The 21047-nt window shown below is 38.9% G+C and overlaps 1 protein-coding gene across 2 annotated transcripts in view; it reads left to right on the top strand.

Moving 5' to 3' along the window:
* The window catches only part of LOC111546581 (dnaJ homolog subfamily C member 3), a 107848-nt gene that overhangs the window by 62557 nt on the left and 24244 nt on the right, over positions 1 to 21047 (top strand). For both annotated transcript variants that reach the window (XM_023218049.2, XM_023218051.2), the window contains exons 5-9: positions 10013 to 10165; positions 12395 to 12576; positions 13048 to 13167; positions 16030 to 16135; positions 16219 to 16339. In XM_023218049.2, the coding sequence (XP_023073817.1) occupies positions 10013 to 10165; positions 12395 to 12576; positions 13048 to 13167; positions 16030 to 16135; positions 16219 to 16339 (682 nt within the window). The remainder of the gene's footprint in view (positions 1 to 10012; positions 10166 to 12394; positions 12577 to 13047; positions 13168 to 16029; positions 16136 to 16218; positions 16340 to 21047) is intronic.

Genomic DNA, 21047 nt, shown 5'->3' with positions numbered 1-21047 from the left:
TGTTCCATGAGATCCAAATACAAAAAAGCAATGATCAATTTAAATAGTCATTTCATATAACTGTATTTTTTATTTTGACAAAGCTAGAAACTTGCATTTTGATATTGAGAAAGCATGTATTAGGTAAATAATGGTGCCAGTTGCAATTTAATTTTTAAATCAAGTATAAACCTTTGGTAAGACATTTGATAAACTCCCCATTGTTGGTCTGTGGATCTGTGTCAGTTGTAAACAATTCAAACTAACATAAATCTATTATATATCAAAATAACTATCATCATTGTTTTTTTCCATCTTTAATTCTTTAATGCATAAAGGACCATTATATTGTTTCAGGATAACTAAGAATAACCAAAGTTTTGGCTGGGCAAGGCGGCTTATGCCTGTAATCCCAGCACTTTGGGATGCCAAGGTGGGCAGATCACCTGAGATCAGGAGTTTGAGACCAGCCTGGCCAACATGGCGAAACCCTGTCTCCACTAAAAACAAAAAAATTAGCTGGGCGTAGTGGCATATGCCTGTAATCCTAGCTACTCAGGAGGCTGAGGCAGGAGAGTTGCTTGAACCCAGGAGGCAGGGGTTGCAGTGAGCCGAGACTGCATTACTGCACTCCAGCCTGGGTGACAGAGTCAGACTCCATCTCCAAAAAAAAAAAAAAAGAACCAAAGTTTTAAAAGAATACTCAAAGTATTGTGAACCAAGAATAAAGGAGAATAATACTTTAAAGTCATAAAGTCAGTTTGGTTATAATTTAAAGATAGCGCTTTATGCTGTGACTCAGTTCTGGTTTTTATTGATTCAGATTTACTACTGGATCACATACTGTAATTCACCAACTGTAAGGAGCTATCAATTATAAGAAATTATTTTATGTACTACTAGAAGAATAAATGCTGCCAATTAAATAATGCCATCTTATAACTTAATATGTTAAATTTATGCTTATGGAAAGAACTATTTGAGACTTAGATATGCATTTTTGTTACATCATACTGCTCTATTCACTGCCTTCCTGCATACATTAATTTCTTGAAGATTTTAAGTGGAATTTAAACTCAGTATGTGTAGTAAGTACCAAAAATGCCCCATAACACAAATGAAGTGTGCTGGACCATTCTTGTGTATGTGTGATCATGCTGACTGGCTGATGGGTAAGACTCCATCCATTTTCAGATTCATCCCTCTTTAAGAGAGATTCAAATGTGTTTTCTTACCAGCTTGCTGAGATGTGGGCCAAAGGGAAAGAGGAAGGGGTGAGGATTAAAAGATGCCAACAGTAAAATGGAGTAAGACTCTATCACATCAGGAAAAGAGGGATCTACTATGACTGTTAGGATATATGGCTTAAATAATAAAGTAGAGCCATTTATTGAAGAGATTGATGGGGGAGGGGTAGCAATGGGTTGAAGATGGGAAATGGAATTCCACTTTGTCCCTGTTACAGAGATGCCATTTAGGTGTTCGATTGGAGACATGTAAGTGTCAAGTAGGCAGCTGCCTGCCTGATATTGGATGTGTACATGAGAGGGCTCTGGAAACAGCTATCTGAGTCACAGCATAAAGTGTTATCTTTAAAACCCACAGTTTCGGCTGGGCGCGGTGGCTCACGCCTGTAATCCCCGTGAGGCCGGTGAGGCCGAGGTGGGCGGATGATGAGGTCAGGAGATCGAGACCATCCTGGCCAACAAGGTGAAACCCTGGCTCTACTAAAAATACAAAAAAAAAAAAAAAAAAAAAATAGCTGTGTGTGGTGGTGCACGCCTGTAGTCCTAGCTACTCGGGAGGCTGAGGCACAAGAATCCCTTGAGCCCGGGAGGCAGAGGTTGCAGTGAACCTTTAGTGTTTTAAAGATGGCACTTTATGCTGCAACTCAGATAGCTGTTTCCAGAGCTCTCTTATGTACACATCCAGTATCAGGCAGTCAGCTGCCTACTTGACATTTAGATGTCTCCAATCAAACACCTAAATGGCAGCTCAGTAACAGGCACGATGTGGAATTCTGTTTCCCATCTTCAACCCGTTTTTCCCCCTCTCCCATCAATCTCTTCAATAAATGGCTGCACTCCAGCCTGATGACAGTGGGAGACCCTGTCTCAAAACAAAATAAAACAAAACAGAACAAAAAAACCAAAAAAGCCCACAGTTTCCTCCTGTATAAAATGGAGATAATCCGATCTGCCCTTTAAGGTTTTAGGTTTAGCTTAGAGTAGTGCCTGGAGCATAGAAAGCTCTCAATAAGTGTTTTCTGCTATCATGATTGATCTCCATCATCTATAGCATGGGCTTTAGAGATAGAGACCTTAGTTTGAGTTTAAGCAAGACTTACAGCAAGTTATATAATAATTCAATTTTTTTTTTTTTTTTTTTTGAGATGGAGTTTTGGTCTGTTGCCCAGGCTGCAATGCAGTGGTGTGATCTCTGCTTACTGCAACCTCTGCCTCCTGGGTTCAAGCAGTTCTCCTGCCTCAGCCTCCTGAGTAGCTGGGATTAGAGGCCTGCGCCACCACTCCCAGCTCATGTTTGTATTTTTTAGTAGAAATGGTGTTTCTCCATGTTGGCCAGGCTAGTCTCAAACTCTTGGCCTCCAGTGGTCCACCCACCTCAGCCTCCCAAAGTGCTGGGATTATAGGCGTGAGCCCCTACACCTGGCCCAATTATTCAATTTGTCTGTAAACTGGAAATAGTGAAACCGAGTTCATGGGTAGTATTCTTAGTACTAACTGAAAAAGAAAAGCAAGGAAGCATCTCTAGGTATGCAAAATAGACTTAGGACATATATCCTAGGGCTAGGCGAGGAGGCTCACACCTGTAATCCCAGCACTTTGGGAGGCCAAGGCAGGAGGATTGCAGCTTGAGACTAACCTAGGCAACATAGTGAGGCCATGTCTCTACAGAAAATAAAATAATTAACTGGGTATGGTGACACATACCAGTAGTCCTAGCTACTTGGGAGGTGGAGGCAGGAGGATCACTTGAACCCAGGGCTCTGAGGTTACAGTGAGCTCTGATCATGCTACTGCACTCCAGCCAGAGTGACAGAGGGAGACCCTGTCTCTAATTTAAAAGAAAGAAAAAGACATATATTCTGCTTTTTAGCAGTTTACACTTTAGTTTCTGGAAATAAGTCCTAAACATATATGTGCAAGATTAACAATACAGAGAAACTTGTGAGAAGTTGACATATGAGCTCTCTAGGTAACAAGACAAGATTGAGAACCACATAGTCAGGAGACCCACTTCAGTTTTTCTCTTGATTAACTGTGTGATGTTTACTGTCTGAGACTCAGGATTTTCACTTATAATGTGAGAGTTAATTGGGCAAGATGATTTCTTAGGATACCTCTGTTTTGAAGGGTTTCTTAAAGCGATTTAAATATTTAGAGGAAGGGCGATTACTCCAGAAAGCTTGGAGGAGATGGGACTTGAGAAAACAGAGTGGTTTGATTAAAAACTACAAATGGCACAAGAGTCTTTTGGAATTTTTGAAGGTCTCTGTTTTGTGTGTTACAATTAGGAGACATTAGCTGTATTAATCTGTTCTCATGCTGCTAATAAAGACATACCCAAGACTGGGTGATTTATAAAGGAAAGAGGTTTAATGGACTCACAGTTTTACATGGCTGGGGAGGCCTTACAATCATGGTGGAAGGTGAAGGAAGAGCAAAGGGACTTCTTAAATGGCAGCAGGCAAGAGAGTGTGTGCAGGTGAACTGCCCATTATAAAACTGTCAGATCTCATGAAACTCACTATCATGAGAACAGCATGGGAGGGACCCACCCCCGTGATTCAGTTGCCTCCCACTGGGTCCCTCCCATGACACATGGGAATCATGAGAGCTACAATTCAAGATGAGATTTGGGTGGGGACACAGCCAACCACATCAATTAGCTATATTCTTACATTTTCCTGCTTCATTAGTTATATATTAAACAACTATTCGAACTCATCCTCTGTGTCCGTTTTCCTTGTGCAGGGTGTGTCTAGGACGGTGGTTCTTGGGTTTGGCCTCAGGATCTCATTATAGTGTTCAATATTGAGGTCGCCAAAGAGCTTTATTTTTCAGTATTTACTATATTAGAAATAAATTTGAGAAATTAAAATAACTTAATGAAAAGTTACTACATGTTAATATTTTTTGTGTAAAAATAACTGTTTACAAAAGCCAAATTTTAGTATTAAGAGTAGTATTTGTTTCACATATTTGCAAATTTTATTAATATCTGCCTTAATTGAAGATAACAATTCTCATATCTGCTTCTGTATTCAATCTGTTGTGATTTATGCTTTTGTTGAAGTATATTGAAGATACTATGGCCTCACAGATAGGCAGTTAGAAAAAGAATATTTTTGTATTATTTTCAGATAATTACGAGAATTCTTTGATGTTCCACAAAACTCCACTCGCGATTATATAGGTTAGTTGCACATGGACTCTGAATCCTTATTAATGAACTTATAGCACTCTCTGTTATAATAAAATGCGTTGGTTTATCTTGTCCTTTGAATGGGTTCTTTATCTTTTATCCATAGATGCTTTTGTTCTCACAGTCCCCTGAAAGGGCATTAAGGAATCCCAGGGATTCCTAGGTCACACTTTGAGAATCACTGCTACAGTGTTATCTGCCTCAGAGAGTGGTTGCTACTTTAAGGTTATGGATATTTTTAGCCTGGCAGATAAATTTGTCCTGTCCTGTTAAGTGGTTATGTGGATTTATATTCCTACTAGCAGTATAGGGGAGTTCTAGGTATGCAACCTCTTCAACACTTCATGTGAACAGATAGTGTGAATTTTGCTAACCTGTTAGTGTGAGAAAGGCCCTTTGAGGTTTTTTGTGTATATTTCTATTGGGTTCTAGTTATCCAACTATTTCCTTTTTTCTTTTTCTTCTTCTTATTTTTTGAGACGGGGTCTCTCTCTGTCGCCCAGGCTGGAGTGCAGTGGCACGATCTCCACTCACAGCAAGCTCTGCCTCCCAGGTTCACGCCATTCTCCTGCCTCAGCCTCCCGAGTTAGCTGGGACTACAGGCTCCTGCCACCACGCCCGGCTAATTTTTTGGTATTTTTAGTAGAGACAGGGTTTCACTGTGTGAGCCAGGATGGTCTCGATCTCCTGACCTTCTGATCCACCCGCCTCGGCCTCCCAAAGTGCTATCCAACTATTTCTTTTCCATCCGTCCACCCTCCTTCTTCTTCCCTCCTGCTTTCTCCCCACCCTCAATGGATTTAGCTGATTCTTCCTTAGTCTGTTCTTTCCATATAGTTATACACGCTGTGTCTTTTTCTCATAGTCATTACCTCAGGAATTTTAATATGCATGCTTAACAAGGTAATCAAAACACAAGGATTTTAGAACACTTTAATTCAGTCACTCACCGCCTGACTTGTATACTGTTGTTTCCAAAAACATTAGTTCTTTATGTTTTTTCTTTTTCTTTTTTTTTTTGGACATTCAAATTAGTGTTATTTTTGTATAGTTCTTTTAACAAGAAACATATGTGCAGAAAGAATATGTGAGGGCAAATTCTAGAAGTCACTGCAGAATGTAATGTTGCATATACCTCAAGTGTTACATATTTTTCTATATGCTATAAAATAATATCAAATGAAAATTTAAATTTTTGCTGCTTACCCCAAAACATTAAATAGAATTAGAAATATTAATTTCTTGAGGCATAAGCAATTCATTGAATATATTTTATGCCAAAGTCTGATTTTATTTCAACTTAAGAGAAGTCAAAGGTTCTATTATTCTAGGACCTTAATCACTGTAGCTTTAATACAGGGGACCCAGTTTAAGTGGGCTAATATCTAATACCAGGGGAAATAAATTGAGCATCTTTCTAAAGTGTGTGTTAGCACTTTTCAGAGTACTTGCTATGTGTTACATAGAGATCTTCTTAATCTCTCAGTCACTGCCCTACAGGGTGTTGGTACATTATCCCTCTGTTATTGGTAAAGAAAATGCAGAAAAGACATAGCTAATTACTGGTTGCCAGGATTGGGGTTTAATTAATTCATTCATCTAGACTTTATTTTAAAGCAATATCTGTTTGGAAATATTCACAGCCCAGTCACTGAGAAATGATAAAATTTCCATACAGTGTTCCTACTGTATTGGTTATCTGCTGCTAGATAACAAATTATCCAATGTTAGCAGCTTGAAGTAACACACATATATATGATTTCACAGTTTATGGGGTTAGGAATCTGGGCATGGTGTAGCAGGGTCTGCTACTAACTTCAGGGTCATGGGCTACAGTGAAGGTGTGAGATAGGGCTGCAGTAGTATTTGAAGGCTTGGCCAGTAAACGATCTGCCCCTAAACTTACTCAGTTGGCAGTGTTTAGTTCCTCTTGAGGTGTTAGATTCTTGGCCAAAGTCTTCCCTTGGTTGTTTCTCACATGGCCCTCTCATATCTCACAACATGGCAGCTTGCTTTCTCAGAGCCAGCAAGTGAGAAGGTGAGAGGGAGTGCTAGCACAATGCAAGTCAGTTTTTTGTGACCTAATCAAGGATGTGACAGCTTATCACTTTGGTCATACTCTGTTTTTTAACAGACTTTTATACTGAAAAACAATAGGCCTAGGTTCATACCTCTCTTACCTTATACTAGGATAAATTCAAAATGCATCAAAGATTTAAGTGTTAAAAAAAAGGCCGGGCATGGGCTGGGTGTGGTGGCTCACGCCTGTAATTCCAGCACTTTGGGAGGCCGAGGTGGGTGGATCACTTCAGGTCAGGAGTTCAAGGCCAGCCTGGCCAACATAGTGAAACCCCATCTCTAAAAAAGTACAAAAATTAGCCGGGCATGGTGGCACGCACCTGTAATCCCAGCTACTTGGGAGGCCGAGGCAGGAGAATCACTTGAACCCGGGAGGCGGAGGTTGCAGTGAACTGAGATTGCGCCACTGTGCTCCAGCCTGGGCGACAGAGTGAGCCTCCATCTCAAAAAAAAGGCTGTGGCTGTGGCTGAGTGCAATGGCTCATGCCTGTAATATCAGCACATTGGGAGGTAACACGGGAGGATCACATGAGTCCAGGAGGGCAACATAGTGAGAACCTGTCTCTACTGAAAACAGACAAACTTAGCTGGGTTATTCTGTTTGTTAAAAGGAGTTATCAGCTCCACCTCATGCTCCAGAAAAGCATGAATACCAGGAGGCAAGGATCACTGGGGGCCATCTTAGAAGGCTGCTTACCACAACTGCCAACCCAGTGTTTTTATTTGAGGTGCCAGAAGTAGAGGTGCAGTCATACAGAAGGCTGCTCATCTCTTTGAACAAGCCCCCAGCCCATAGCTATTCTGGATTATTTTTCCAGAAGCTCAGTGACCAGGATACATAGTGAGAAGTAAAAAATACAAAATATTGTCATAGGAAGGGATTTGGCTGAAAGAGTCAGAAATGTGAAAGCCCTAATGAAGAGAAAGGATGTCAAGAAACGTGAAAAAGGGAGGAATGAGGGAATTGTCAGCAAGGACCATTCTCTACATGCAGGTGTAGAGAAAACGAGGAGGTGATTGAGAGGAGTCAACAGCCTCGTGGTAATAATAAAAATCTTCATCTCAGACGGGCACAGTGGCTCACATGTGTAATCCCAGTGCTTTGGAAGGCTGAGACAGGAGGATCATCTGAGGCCAGGAGTTGGAGAACAACCTGGGCAACATAGTGAGATGACCCTGTCTCTACAAATAAAAAATAAAAAAATTAGCTGGCTGTAGTGGTGTGCACCTGTAGTTGCAGCTACTTGGGAGCTGGGGCTTGAGGATTGCTTGAACTGAGGAGCTGGAGATTGCAGTGAGCTAAGAACATGCCACTACACTCCAGCCTGAGAGACAGAGCAAGACCCTGTCCCCTGTCTCTTTAAAGAATAAAAAAATTGGCTGGGCTTAGTGGCTCACGCCTGTAATCCCAGCACTTTGGGAGGCTGAGGCAGGTGGATAACAAGGTCAGGAGTTCAAGACCAGCCTGGCCAATATGGTGAAACCCCATCTCTACTAAAAATACAAAAACTAGCCGGGCGAGGTGGCGGGTGCCTGTAGTCCCAGCTACTCAGGAGGCTGAGGCAGGAGAATTGCTTGAACCCGGGAGACGGAGGTTGCAGTGACCCAAGATCGTACCACTGCACTCCAGCCTGGGTGACAGAGCGAGACTCCGTCTCAAAAAAAATAAAAAAAAAAGAATTAAAAAATCCCCCCCAAACCCAAACTTCATCTCACTTGACTCTTTTTGAAACTCTCAGGTTTCTAAGGAAGCCCTTTGTTTCTCTAACTCCTTTCTTACCTCCTTGGAAGAATCCTCTCTCCGTCTTCCCCACCTCTCTTCTGGCCTCACAGAGGCCTCGATGACCTGAGCTCACTCCCTCTTTCCTGTTCCCGTTACCTGAGCCCTCCAGCTTCTGTCCTGAGATTTAGGGCTTCTCCTCTCGCCTTCCAACAAGAAAAATTGTGTGGAGGAAATTAGACTCCAATGTTTCAGAGGAAAAAAGGTACAAATTTGATCCTGAAGAGGCCGTCAGTGTTTGATACATTCTATCAAAAAGGGTCGGAGTGTACTCATAGGAAACCAGTTAATAAACTTTTACCCAGAGCAAAGTGACAGTGCACACACATTCAGACTCTCTCTGATGGCTTTTATCCGAAGTATTCAAGACCACCCAAAGGATAAGAAAATAGAGACAAGCATGTCCGGCTCCAAACAACACCCTTAAACTGGATGATGCAATCATTCGGGGAAACCCTCCCCCAGAGTGAGTGGAGGTTACCAATTCCTAGTTACCTGAAGTCAAGGGTTAAAACAGACAAAATGGCATAGCTAATATATCCTAACACACAAAATGGACAAGTATAAAACCCTTACCAATAAACAATATTGATAAAGTTTCTCATTTGGAGTGTTCTCTCCCACCAGGTTGGTAGTGAGATATACTTTAAAAATTAATCCACTGAAAGGAGGAGGAGTGTGATTGACTCATTGAGGAGGCAGATTTCTAGAATTAGCTTTCCTTTGTCCGTACCTCATCCAGAATTGGAGCCCTTCAGTTATAGTTTCCATCTTAATAAGAATACTAAGATTTCAAAAACTGGTACATGTAAACTACGATCTTAACCTCCCCTCAGGTTAAAAAATGTAGCTATCTGGTTTTCTGAGACATTATTTTTTTGTCTGGAGGAAGAAATTGTTAAGAGTCCATGTGCACAGAGCTGGGGTTGGGAGTGGGGTGAACTGTAAGTAAAAACAAGGGATCTTACTGGGGTGATGGAAATGGTCTAACACTGTGCTGATGGTTGTACAGCTTGGTAAATTTATTTAAAAAAATCAAAGAATTGTACATTCAAAATGAGCAATTTTATGTTATATAAATGATGTCATTATAAAGTTATTTTAAAAAGAGGCAGTGGGCAGATCTCTTAAAACCACATCATGCACCTTTTAGTAAGGTGTTACTCTTACTTCCTTCTAAATTCTTTCTTGTACTTTAACCCTTTTGGTATCAGATCTTTTTTAAAGTCTTATAGCCTCTAAAAAAGCTGGTCCCTTCTTTCAGTTTCCCTACGTGTTTCATTATTTTGGTTATTTTATACTTAAAAAAATACTTAGGAACTATAACTAGAAGGCAAAATAAATAAAACTCAGGTTAATTTATTCTTCAGAATAAATTGTAAGGCACATTTATATACACTCTGCAGCTCCATGTAACAAGGTGAGAAACGTGCTCTCCTTCCTCCGTTCTTCTCTGTCCTTTCACATGCCTACGTGTATTTGCTTCCCGGTAAGTTTGTGGGACCCAGGTCTTCTGAGTCTAGATCTGTTCATGCTCGTGGACCGTATTGGTAGAAATCAGGGGCCCTCCCTGCTGCATCCAGTCATCAGACAAGCCAGTTTTTCCAGCATCTCTTTACCTTTTTACCCCATGAACTTAAGTATTTGGAATGGTTGACCCTTGTGTATATTATAGGTATCAGACTTAAGAGATTAAAAACTCTGCTTAATTTTTCATTTTCTGTATAGCTGAAATCTAATCCAAGTGAAAATGAAGAAAATGAAGCACAGTCTCAACTTATAAAATCTGATGAAATGCAGCGTTTGCGTTCACAAGCACTTGATGCTTTTGAAAGTGGAGATTATGCTGCTGCTATAGCCTTCCTTGATAAGATTTTAGAGGTAAGTTTCTTAGATACTGCAGTTGACCAGCCTAACACTTATTGTAAGGCACATTTATATACTTTGACATGTCACATATCACAAAAACCTAGACAGGAGAAAATCAGGTTGGTCCTTGGGCTTTTAGCTCTTAAGTATAAAATAATGTTTATATAAAAAAAAATTTGGACTGAAGTTTTCAGTAAATGTACTGAATGTGCTATGGCATGAGAGTTAAATATGTTTATATATTGCTTGCTTTGCTATTTTAGTTGATTTTGTATTTTTTTGGGAAGAAAACTAGCAGTTAGATAATGGGATAAAAGATGAAAGAGATGGTTGGAATAAAAGAAAAAATGATGTTCGGGAGGAAAGAGGAATGTTTAGAGAAAAATTTTTAGAAAATAAGGCAGATAAAGAGTTGATAGTATGTGCCTGTAGTCCTAGCTACTTGGGAACTGAGGGAGGATCACTTGAGCCCAGGAATTCGTGGCTGCAGTGAGCTGTGATCGCTCCACTGTCCCCCAGCCTGGGCAACAGAATGGGACCCTGCCTTTAAAAATATTAATAATTGACTGAGTACGGTGGCTTATGCCTGTAATCCCAGCACTTTGGGAGGTCGAGGTGGGTGGATCACTTGAGGCCAGGAGTTTGAGACCAGCTTGGCCAACATGGCAAAACCCTGTGTCTTAAAAAGAAAAAAAAAAAAAAATGGTGTGGTGGTGCATGCATGCTTGTGATCCCAGCTGAGGCTCTGAGAAGCAGAGGTTGCAGTGAGCCGAGATCATGCCAAAAAAAAAAAAAAAAAAAAAAAAAAAAAAAAATAATAATAATGGTTGATAGAATCTAGAGAGTTCTAGCTAGGGAAACCTAAGTCTAGGTTTCCTTGCCTCTGAAGGATTTAATGACAACTGATTTCCGAAGGAAGTCTACTGAAATATTCAAATGGAAGCAGTCGTAATTCACATTTATTTAAGATTTCTACAGTATTTTGATATACAGTTTCATTTAATTTTGGCTCTAAACTTATAATATATGTAGAATGGACATTTTGTTGATAATTTTACGGAAGATATTGTGATATGGTCCAGTAGAATTCATGTTTTACTGGGTTATTTTGTTTATGCTTTTTAAAGGAAATATAGTTTACATTTTTACTTTCCCATAGACCATTTTGACTTAGCTCATTGTTCATGATATTTATGTATAATGTTGATTTTGATATTTTCATATATGTGAAAAGTCAATACGAGTTTAGAACAGCTCTAAGAAATATGCAAAGATACTTCCACCAGCCTTATTGATGAGCTCTTGGGTTTATGATTTGAAGAATACTATTGTGTTTACTAAACCCTTATGAACTTTTTGATAAAATAGGGATGGTGAAGCCTCAACCTCCTGCTTTCTCACGGTATTTTTTTCTTTTCTTTTCTCTTCTCTTCTTTCTTTCTTTTTTTAAATTTTTTTCTTGATATGAGGATTTACTTTTAAGGAGGTGACAGTTTACAGAAGATAATTTCTTAAAACATTTTTTTGTTTAGAGACTTGGTCTGTCTCTCTCTGTTACCTAGACTGGAGTGCAGTGGTACGATTATAGCTCACTGTAACCTCAACCTCCTGGGCTCAAGTGATCCTCCCACCTCAGCCTCCTGAGTAGCTGGGACCACCGGTGTGTTCCACTGCACCCAGTTAATAATTTTAAATTTTTTGTGGAGATGAGATCTTGCTATGCTGCCTAAGCTGGTCTGGAATTATAGGCATGAGCCACTGTGCCCAGCTAAGAATTTAATGTGGTTATTAGCAGAAAAAAGTAGTTTGTCAATTTAGAACCTAGATTTTATTTTTTGACTACAAATTAGAATTGTTGATTAAGTATAAAAATCTGATAACAGAATATTCTCTTCAAATATGCTTCACTAGGAACAACCCTCCAATAGTAAATGCTATGTTTTCTTATTTTCAGTGTCTTAGAATTATATAATCAAAGAAGGTAAGAAAAGGGCCTTGTTATTATATATATCCCTTCCCCCATTAGAATTCATTTACAACATTTTTGGAGAAACTATTTTGTCACATCAGTTTTGTCACATTTAAATTGTATCAGATTTTAAAATAATATTTGCAGTCTGTAAGTCATCACATTAATTGAGAATGTTTTATGTTGATAAATACGTAGATAAAAACATGGAATGCAACAATGAATGTGCATAGTTTTTTCTTCCTTAAAGTCTAGTTCTTTTGTTCCTCAAGGTTTGTGTTTGGGATGCAGAACTACGGGAACTTCGAGCTGAATGTTTTATAAAAGAAGGAGAACCTAGGAAAGCTATAAGTGACTTAAAAGCTGCATCAAAGTTGAAGAATGATAATACTGAGGCGTTTTATAAAATAAGCACACTGTACTACCAGCTAGGAGACCATGAACTATCCCTCAGGTCAGTCCTAGTGACACACATGTCTGATCTTCTTTAATTGTTGGCAGTAAGATAACCTCATCTTGTTTTAACATTTTAATATTAAATTAATAAGATGATGGTGGTTAAGGCTGTTTTTATATTGTATATCCATTTATATATTTTGTGTTATTCCCATGTTACTTTAATTCCACATAGTTTGTTTTCATGAAGCTGCTTATTAAAATAAACAGGAAGGCTCTTATATTTCTAGAAACAAAATTGAGTGTTTACTATGTAATGGTAGTGAGTCATTTTAATTTGAATTAACAAATGTATGCATGGTACAATGCCATATATAAATGTGTACAGTAAATTATAAGTCTCAGTATGTTTTTGTTTAATTGTTGCAAACAAAAAATATTTTTATTGTGATTTCTGTATTTAGCGTGGAAAACTACTCATTGATTGTTTTGACATGGAGTATTTTCCTTTTTTTAAATACATGAACAGTGAAGTTCGGGAATGTCTTAAACTTGACCAGGATCATAAAAGGTGTTTTGCACACTATAAACAAGTAAAGAAACTTAATAAGCTGATTGAGTCAGCTGAAGAGCTCATCAGAGACGGCAGGTGAGAATACGGGTTGTTCCAGCTGTCCAGCTATTCCTTATATGTGGGCACAAGTGAATTACAGAACTGCTTTTACTTCTCAGCCATTGAGGGTGGGGTATTCTAGTCAGCCCTGGGCCTTAGCAAAACTACCAGAACTGGACGTTTTTGGAATAGGGAAGAATATAAATAATAGTAACTGTGTAGTATTCTTACCAGCAGACTTACTTGTATTATACCAAATATTTATTATCTCCTATATCAGGCATTGAGCTATGTCCTGAGGGTGCAGAAATGAACCTGATGGTAGTTTGTGTTCTTAAGAAGTTTATAGCATTGCGTGGGAGACACATACATGAACAGATTATTAAAAGACAATATGATACCAAAGTGATAGAATGTGCATAGGATAATTAGAGTACCAAAGAGGAGTATTTACTCTAAATCAGGATGGTGAAGGCAAGGAGTAAAAGAGAAGCTTTTTTTTAGAGAAGACGATAGATTTTTAAATCCTAATCCTAAAGAGTAAGTAAGAGTGGGCAGAAGTAAGAGGCTGTGTCTGTGTGAGTGTTATTTGTAGAGGGTTTGTAGGCTGGGCAGGAGGACTGAAAAGAGTACAGGGCACTGCAGACAAAACTTCCTAATAGAAAATAGGCTCTAATTCCTCTACTTTTAGTAGCTTTGTAAGTTACCATCATGAGAATGCTTTACTCAGTTTTCCCCCAACATTATGCAAACTATAACGCCTTGAAAAACCATAGTACCTTGTCACAATGGGGATATTGATGTGGGTGCAGTCAAGATACAGAATAATTCCATCCCAACAAGGACCCCTTGTGTCGCCCTTATAGCCACACCTACTTCCCTGTTGTTCCTATCCCTTCCTTAGCTAATCTAGTCACTTCTAGAATTTTGTCATTTTAAGAATGTTACATAAATAGAATCATACAATGTATAAACTTTTGGGATTGGCTTTTTTTTTTTTCTTTTGAGACAATCTCACTGTGTTGCCCACCTGTTCACAGGTGCAGTCATAGTACATTGCAGCCTTGAACTCTTGGCCTCCAGTGATCCTTCTGCTTCAGCCTCCTGAGTAGCTGGGACTTCAGACGCATGCTACCACAGCTGGCAGCATGGGCTTTTTTCCCCCTCATTCGAATTCTCTGGAGATTTATCCATATTGTATCAATAATTCCTCGTTTACTGTTGAGTGGTTTCCATGGTGTGGATTTACTGCACTTTGTTTAACCATTTATCCATTGAAGGACCTGAGGTTGGGAGTTCGAGACCAGCCTGACCAACACAGAGAAACCCTGTCTCTACTAAAAATACAAAATTAGCTGGGCATGGTGGCACATGCCTGTAATCCCAGCTACTGCAGAGACTGAGGTGGGAGAATCACTTGAACCCAGGAAGCGGAGGTTGCGGTGAGCCGAGATTGCACCATTGCGCTCCAGCCTGGGCAACAAGAGCGAAACTCCGTCTCAAAAAAAAAAAAAAAAAAAAGTTTTCTGTTTGCAAGTCTGCCCTTTTCAGGTCCTCTGGCTAGAGAGAGCAGACTTCTGCAGGTTTTTGTTATTGTCGTTCTGTACCTGTTGGCCTGTTGGCATTTCTGCATTGCTGGAATCTTCAGCTCCAAGTCTGGGATATATGAAATGAAAAAAGGAACCCAGGGAACTTCTTACCATATTTTTCCTCAGGTCCTGAGTCACTAGGTAGTCTGTCTTCTCTCCTCCTTTGAAAGTTTTGTATTTTAAAAAATATACATTTAATTTCTAGGGTTTTTAGTTGTGCTTAGCTGGAGGAATTGGGAAAAATACATCTATTCCACTTTCCCAGAAGCTGGCTTTTTTGCTTTTTTCTTTTACTTTAAGTTCCAGGATGTATGTGCAGAACATGGAGGTTTGTTACATAGGTAAACGTGTGCCAAGGTGGTTTGCTGCACCTACCAACCCATTACCTAGGTATTAAGCCCCGCATTCATTAGCTATTTGTCCTGATGCTCTCTCTCCCCTTGCTGCCTGCCCCGCACAGGCCCCCTGTGTGATGTTCCCCTCCCTGTGTCCATGTGTTCTCATTGTTCACCTCCCACTTATGAGTGAGAATATGCAGTGTTTGGTTTTCTGTTCCTGTGTTAGTTTGTTGAGGATGATAGAGAAGCTGGCTTTTATTTTAAATGTTTTAGTTAAGCCTGTGTTTTAATACATCAGCATATTTACATATGAAGATTGTAGCACTTTGGGAATAATGTGCCACCATGGCATAGAAACATATTTTTTAGTTTACTATTGTTGAGGAAAATAACTGAGTATATATAACAGGATTAGTACTTTTTACTGGTTTAAAGAAAATGCGGAAATAGCTTTTAATCTTAGAAAGCTTATACAGTTGGGAATTTAATCAGGTACCTTCTGTATGAACTACATTGTACTTTGTTGTGAATACTGACATTAATTATATAAAATGGCATGTAATGGGTTCCGTTATTTTCATGGAAGTGTTTACTGACCAAGAAATAAAACTTGACCTCTGTATTGTTCAGTGTGCTCAGTGTAAGTCAGACTTCAACAGGGTGTTTTACTCAGGTTCGGAATTCTGAGCTTGTTTCTGTAAGGAAATTCTTCTGGTTTGATTGGTACTTACAGGTATGCTTTGTTCTGTCCATCTGCATCTCCTATGGTCATATGTTTTTATTTCCTAACTCTTGATTATGGAGTGTACCTTCTATGGGACTCTAGATTAATAAGGGAAAAGCCAAATCTGAAGCTGGGGCCTCATCCGATTGGATTGATTAAGCAACACATGGTGAAGAGGGGAGGAGCCTTTCTACAGCTCTGGAAATCGAATGTCATCGTTTCTTATCATGATTTGCTCATTTCTTAGATACACAGATGCTACCAGCAAATATGAATCTGTCATGAAAACAGAGCCAAGCATTGCTGAATATACAATTCGTTCAAAGGAGAGGATTTGCCATTGCTTTTCTAAGGTAACAGTTGACTTGTTCCCAGAAATGTGAGAACTCATCATGTGGAATACCAACCATAATCCCTTTCTCACATTTCCTTTTAGGACGAGAAGCCTGTTGAAGCTATTAGGGTTTGTTCTGAAGTTTTACAGATGGAACCTGACAATGTGAATGCCCTGAAAGATCGAGCAGAGGCCTATTTGATAGAGGAAATGTATGATGAAGGTAAATCTTTAAGGAATTTGATTTGCAGTACCGAAGTGTTGATTATGAAATTATCACATTTTAAGCTTCCTTTTCCTTAAAACAAGTTTACCAGAGTACCTGGAAATGTTGACGATTTAGAAAAATGGCAGAGAACTTGAAAATTACTCTTCCATAGTGGAACCTGAAAGGTATACCATGTGAGGAAAGAGTTCTGCCATTGAAACCAGTTCAGTACAATAGAAAAATAAATATTTTAGCTTTTTGTTGTAGAAAGTTAGGAAAAAAAATAAAATAGAAAATTTAAATTGTAGTTCTCATGTCATCCAGAGGTAATCACTGTTCATTTTGCATTTGTCTTTTCCAACTTTCGTCTATGCACATATATTACTCTATATTTTATGCACATATACATATTCTTTCTCTGTCTCTATATATACACACACATATATATACACACATACTCGGTGTGTATGAAATATCTATACAGAAAGCATACATATATGTCAGATATCCCTAATATAAAATGATCCTCTGTGACCCCAAGCTGTTTAGTAAAATAGGACAGCTGCTGCCCTATTTTGTTCAAGCCGAATGAAGTAACAAGAGATTCCTGCTAGATGTTGTGAGGACCTTGGATAAAAGCAGTGTCCTGTTTTTGGAAGATAACTATGGCGTTTACAGTAATACATAGTTTTTGAAAAATAGAATCCATATATATATGGATATATATATATAGTTTTATACCTTTTTTCATGTGACACTAAGTTATGAACATTTAAATGAGAGTTAAAAAAAAAAAAAAGCCTTATAAGCCCTTAATGCAAATATTTTGTTTCAAATTCAGGTAAAGCATTTTAAATCAAAAGCAGTAATTTTCTCTTATAGTTAAATGAAGGGTTTGAATAGTAAAATTTGGTTTGTGATACTCTTTTTAAGGCAAAACTGGTCAATCTCTTTTTCCCTGCTTTCCTCAATTAGAAAAGAATCTTGCTCCTAAGCAAGTTTCTGATTTCCAGGGAATGATGACAACCTGGTCACTACTATTCATGTGACATCTTGTGGGGGATTCAGACCTTGAGGTCTCTGAATGAGGCTTGAAATGAATGCAGTCAAAATGATGTTTTAATATTCATAAGCATGCTTCAATAAGGCATGTAGTCCACATAGAAAATCCCTTTAGCATACTCGTTCTCTTTCCTTTTGAGCTACCATGTCTACTGGGTGAGATGGCTTTACTCTAGGATTTTGCATTCCAGTTAGTTTTTGGAACTCTTTATCAAGGATACTTTTGTCATTTGTATGTAAACCCTTAGCTCTCACTGTGAAATTAGAGAAGCTACAGAAGAATATAAAGAGCTTAGCTGTTAAAAAAAAAAAAAAAAAGGCTAAATCTTGTAGAATGCTAAATATAATTTGAAAGATGCTTTTGGAAGTTGAATGTTAAACTGACTTGCTTTTTGGGGAAACCTGATGGCCTAATTCTGGAAGAAAAAGATGCTTAGTGCTAATTTGATATAATTGATCTGGTTTCTTTTCTTTTTTTTGGAAATGGAGTTTTGTTCTCTTACCCAGGCTGGAGTGCAATGGTGCGATCTTGGCTCACTGCAACCTCCACCTCCTAATTGCAACCAGTTCTTCTGCCTTAGCCTCCCGAGTAGCTGGGATTACAGGTGTGCACCACCACGTCTGGCTAATTTTTGTACTTTTAGTAGTGATGGCGTTTCACCATATTGGCCAGGCTGTTCCCGAACTCCTGACCTCAAGTGATCTGCCTGCCTTGGCCTCCCAAAGTGCTGGGATCAATTGGCCCAGCCCAGTTGATCTGTCTTTGAAGCCTGTTGTTTCCTTGAAAAACTTCTTTTGTATAGGAATTTATTAAAGAGAGAGAGAGAATGGTTGCCAGCTCTCTAAATTTGCAAAAGAAAGAAAGGAAAAGAGCCTGTATAACTGAAACTGACAAGTATTACCTGACTTGTTTGGATTGGAATCAGGGGTTTAGTAAATGATGTAAATAAATAATAATCTTACTTAACTAAGCTAAATAACAGTATGTCTTCAGTTTACTTGAGTTAGAAATATGCTTTCCATATTCTTCTTCCTGGTTTTACCTTTTTAAAATAAGCAATTAAAAATGATGGCAGGTACATAATAAAGAATGAATAGGTGTAGGTTAGTGAATAATGGAACATGGACATTTATTAATTTGGGGCTTAGAATTATCAGGAAACATATTGGGATATCACTCAATAGAAAGCAAGTAAAGTAAGACTGTTATTTGAGGATGCCTCTGAGATCTTGAAAAATCAAGGGAAATTCTTCAGATCTCTGCATGTCTCTGTTTTAATAGCTTTTGAGAGGAAGAAACTGACATTGAAGCAATACTAAAATATTGGCAAATTCCTTTGAATATAGGGGTAACACAAGTGTCCTTAGGAAATGATCAGTTATATTTTGCTAGAACTTTAGCGATGTGAGGGCAGAGACTTGTGGCTGTTGTATTAACTGATGCATTCCTGGTGCTTGTGCTGGCACTCATGTTTGCTGAATGAATGAAGGTAATTTATTTATTATGCAATGAAGTCATAGTGGAGAGTAGGGAATTTAGAATTAGTCCTGCCTTTGAGGCTGGCTTTGTGCAGTTATTCTATTTTTTTTTTTTTTTTTTTGAGATGGACTCTCACTTTGTAGCCCAGGTTGGGGTGCAGTGGCATGATCTCGGCTTACTGCAACTTCTGCTTTCCGGGTCCCAGTTCAAGCAATTCTCCTGCCTCAGCCTTCCGAGTAGCTGGGATTACAGGAACTGTGCCACCATGCCCAGCTAATTTTTGTATTTTTAGTAGAAACAGGGTTTCACCATGTTGGCCAGGCTGGTCTTGAACTCCTGACCTCGTGATCCACCTGCCTCGGCCTCCCAAAGTGCTGGTATTACAGGTGTGAGCCACCGCGCCTGGCCAGTTATTCTATTTTTTGTTTTTAATTCTGGTAAAAGATACAATATAAAATTTACCATCTTAACCATTTTTACATATATAATTTAGTAGAGTTAAATATGCTCACATTGCTGTGAAAAAGATCTTCAGAACTTTTTCATCTTTCTAATCTGATCTCTGTACCCATTAAACAGCTGCTCCTTTTTACCTCTCCCTTAACCCTTGGGAACTACCATTCTGCTTTCTGTCACTGTGAATTTGACTATTCTAGATCCTCATATAATTGGAATCATATACTATTTGTCTTATTGTGCCTGGTATGTTTCACTGAGCAGCATAGTATCCTCCAGGTTCATCCATGTTGTGACATGTGACAGGATTTCTTTTTCTTTTAAGGCTGAATAGTATTCCATTGTATGGACATCCCACATTTTGTTTATTAATTCATCCACTGATGAACATTTGTGTTGTTTCTGCCTTCTGGCTATTGGAATGGTGTTGCTATGGATATGGGTGTGCAGATATCTCTTTGAGACCTTGGTTTCAATTCTTTTGGATGTCTACCTAGAAGTGGGATTGCAAAATCATATGCTAGTTCTTTTTTAATTTTTTGAGGAACCTCCATACTGGTTTCTGTTATGGTTACACCATTTTAAAATTTTACTAGCAGTGTATAAAGATTCTGATTCTTTCACATCCTCATCAACACTTTTTTTTTTTTTTTTTTTTTGAGACAGAGTCTTGCTCTGTCGGCCATGCTGGAGTGCAGTGGTGCAATATGAGCTCACTGCAATCTCCACCTCCTGGGTTCAGGTGATCCTCCTGCCTCAGCCTCTTGAGTAGCTGGGATTACAGGTGTGTGCCACCACACCTGGCTTTTTATTTTTATTTTTATTTTTTTTTAGTGGAGACAGGGTTTTCACCATGTTGACCAAGCTGGTCTCAAACTCCTGACCTCAAGTGATCCACCCGCCTCAGACCTCAAGTGATCCACCCGCCTCAGACCTCAAGTGATCCACCCGCCTCAGCCTCCCAAAGTGGTGGGATTATAGGTGTGAGCTACCGTGCTCAGCTGGTCAACATTTTATATTTTCTCTTTTTTTTTTTTTGATAGTAGCCATCTTAATGGGCTTGAAGGTGGTACCTGGTTTTGGTTTTGATTTGTATTTCTGTAATGATTAGTGATGTTGAGCATCTTTTCATATGCTTGGTGGCCATTTGTATATTTTCTTTGGAGTATGCCATTTTTTTTTGCTATATGGTTTCAATCAAGTCATTTAATTTGTTACTTTTTACTCTACTTGTCTGTAAAATAGGAATAAGAACAGTACTTATCTGTTAGAATTGTGGTGGCTATTAAACAAGATGATGCTCAGAAAATGTTCAGCCGCATCTAAATCAGTGGTTTCCACTGTACTCATTTTCAGGTTGTTTGGAACTTGCATTGACTTTTCTGTACAAACAGTATTGTGTGGGATGCCTAGCTAGCTAGGACTAACCTGTGACTGCTGCCTGAACTCTCTTTGACACAGCAGTTATTATAGTGTTACTAGTAATATCAATAATTCTGTGAATAGGGCCAAGTAGAGTGCATTCTCTGGATGAAGGCTGGCCTGGGCAAAATTGTGGAAGAGGTAAAGTTTATCTTTTGATTCCCTAGGGTGTTGTCCTATTCGCAGATTCTTGTGCCCTCTTGCTTATCCTGGGACTCCACCCTGTCATACTACCTAGGCCCGCCCTATCCCACAGAAGTATTCTGTGTTCAAAATTTATACTGGCTGGGCATGGTGGCTCAC

Source organism: Piliocolobus tephrosceles, chromosome X (genome assembly GCF_002776525.5).
Source record: "Piliocolobus tephrosceles isolate RC106 chromosome X, ASM277652v3, whole genome shotgun sequence".
Lineage (NCBI taxonomy): Eukaryota > Metazoa > Chordata > Mammalia > Primates > Cercopithecidae > Piliocolobus > Piliocolobus tephrosceles.
This window is presented reverse-complemented; position numbering and strand designations above follow the sequence as displayed.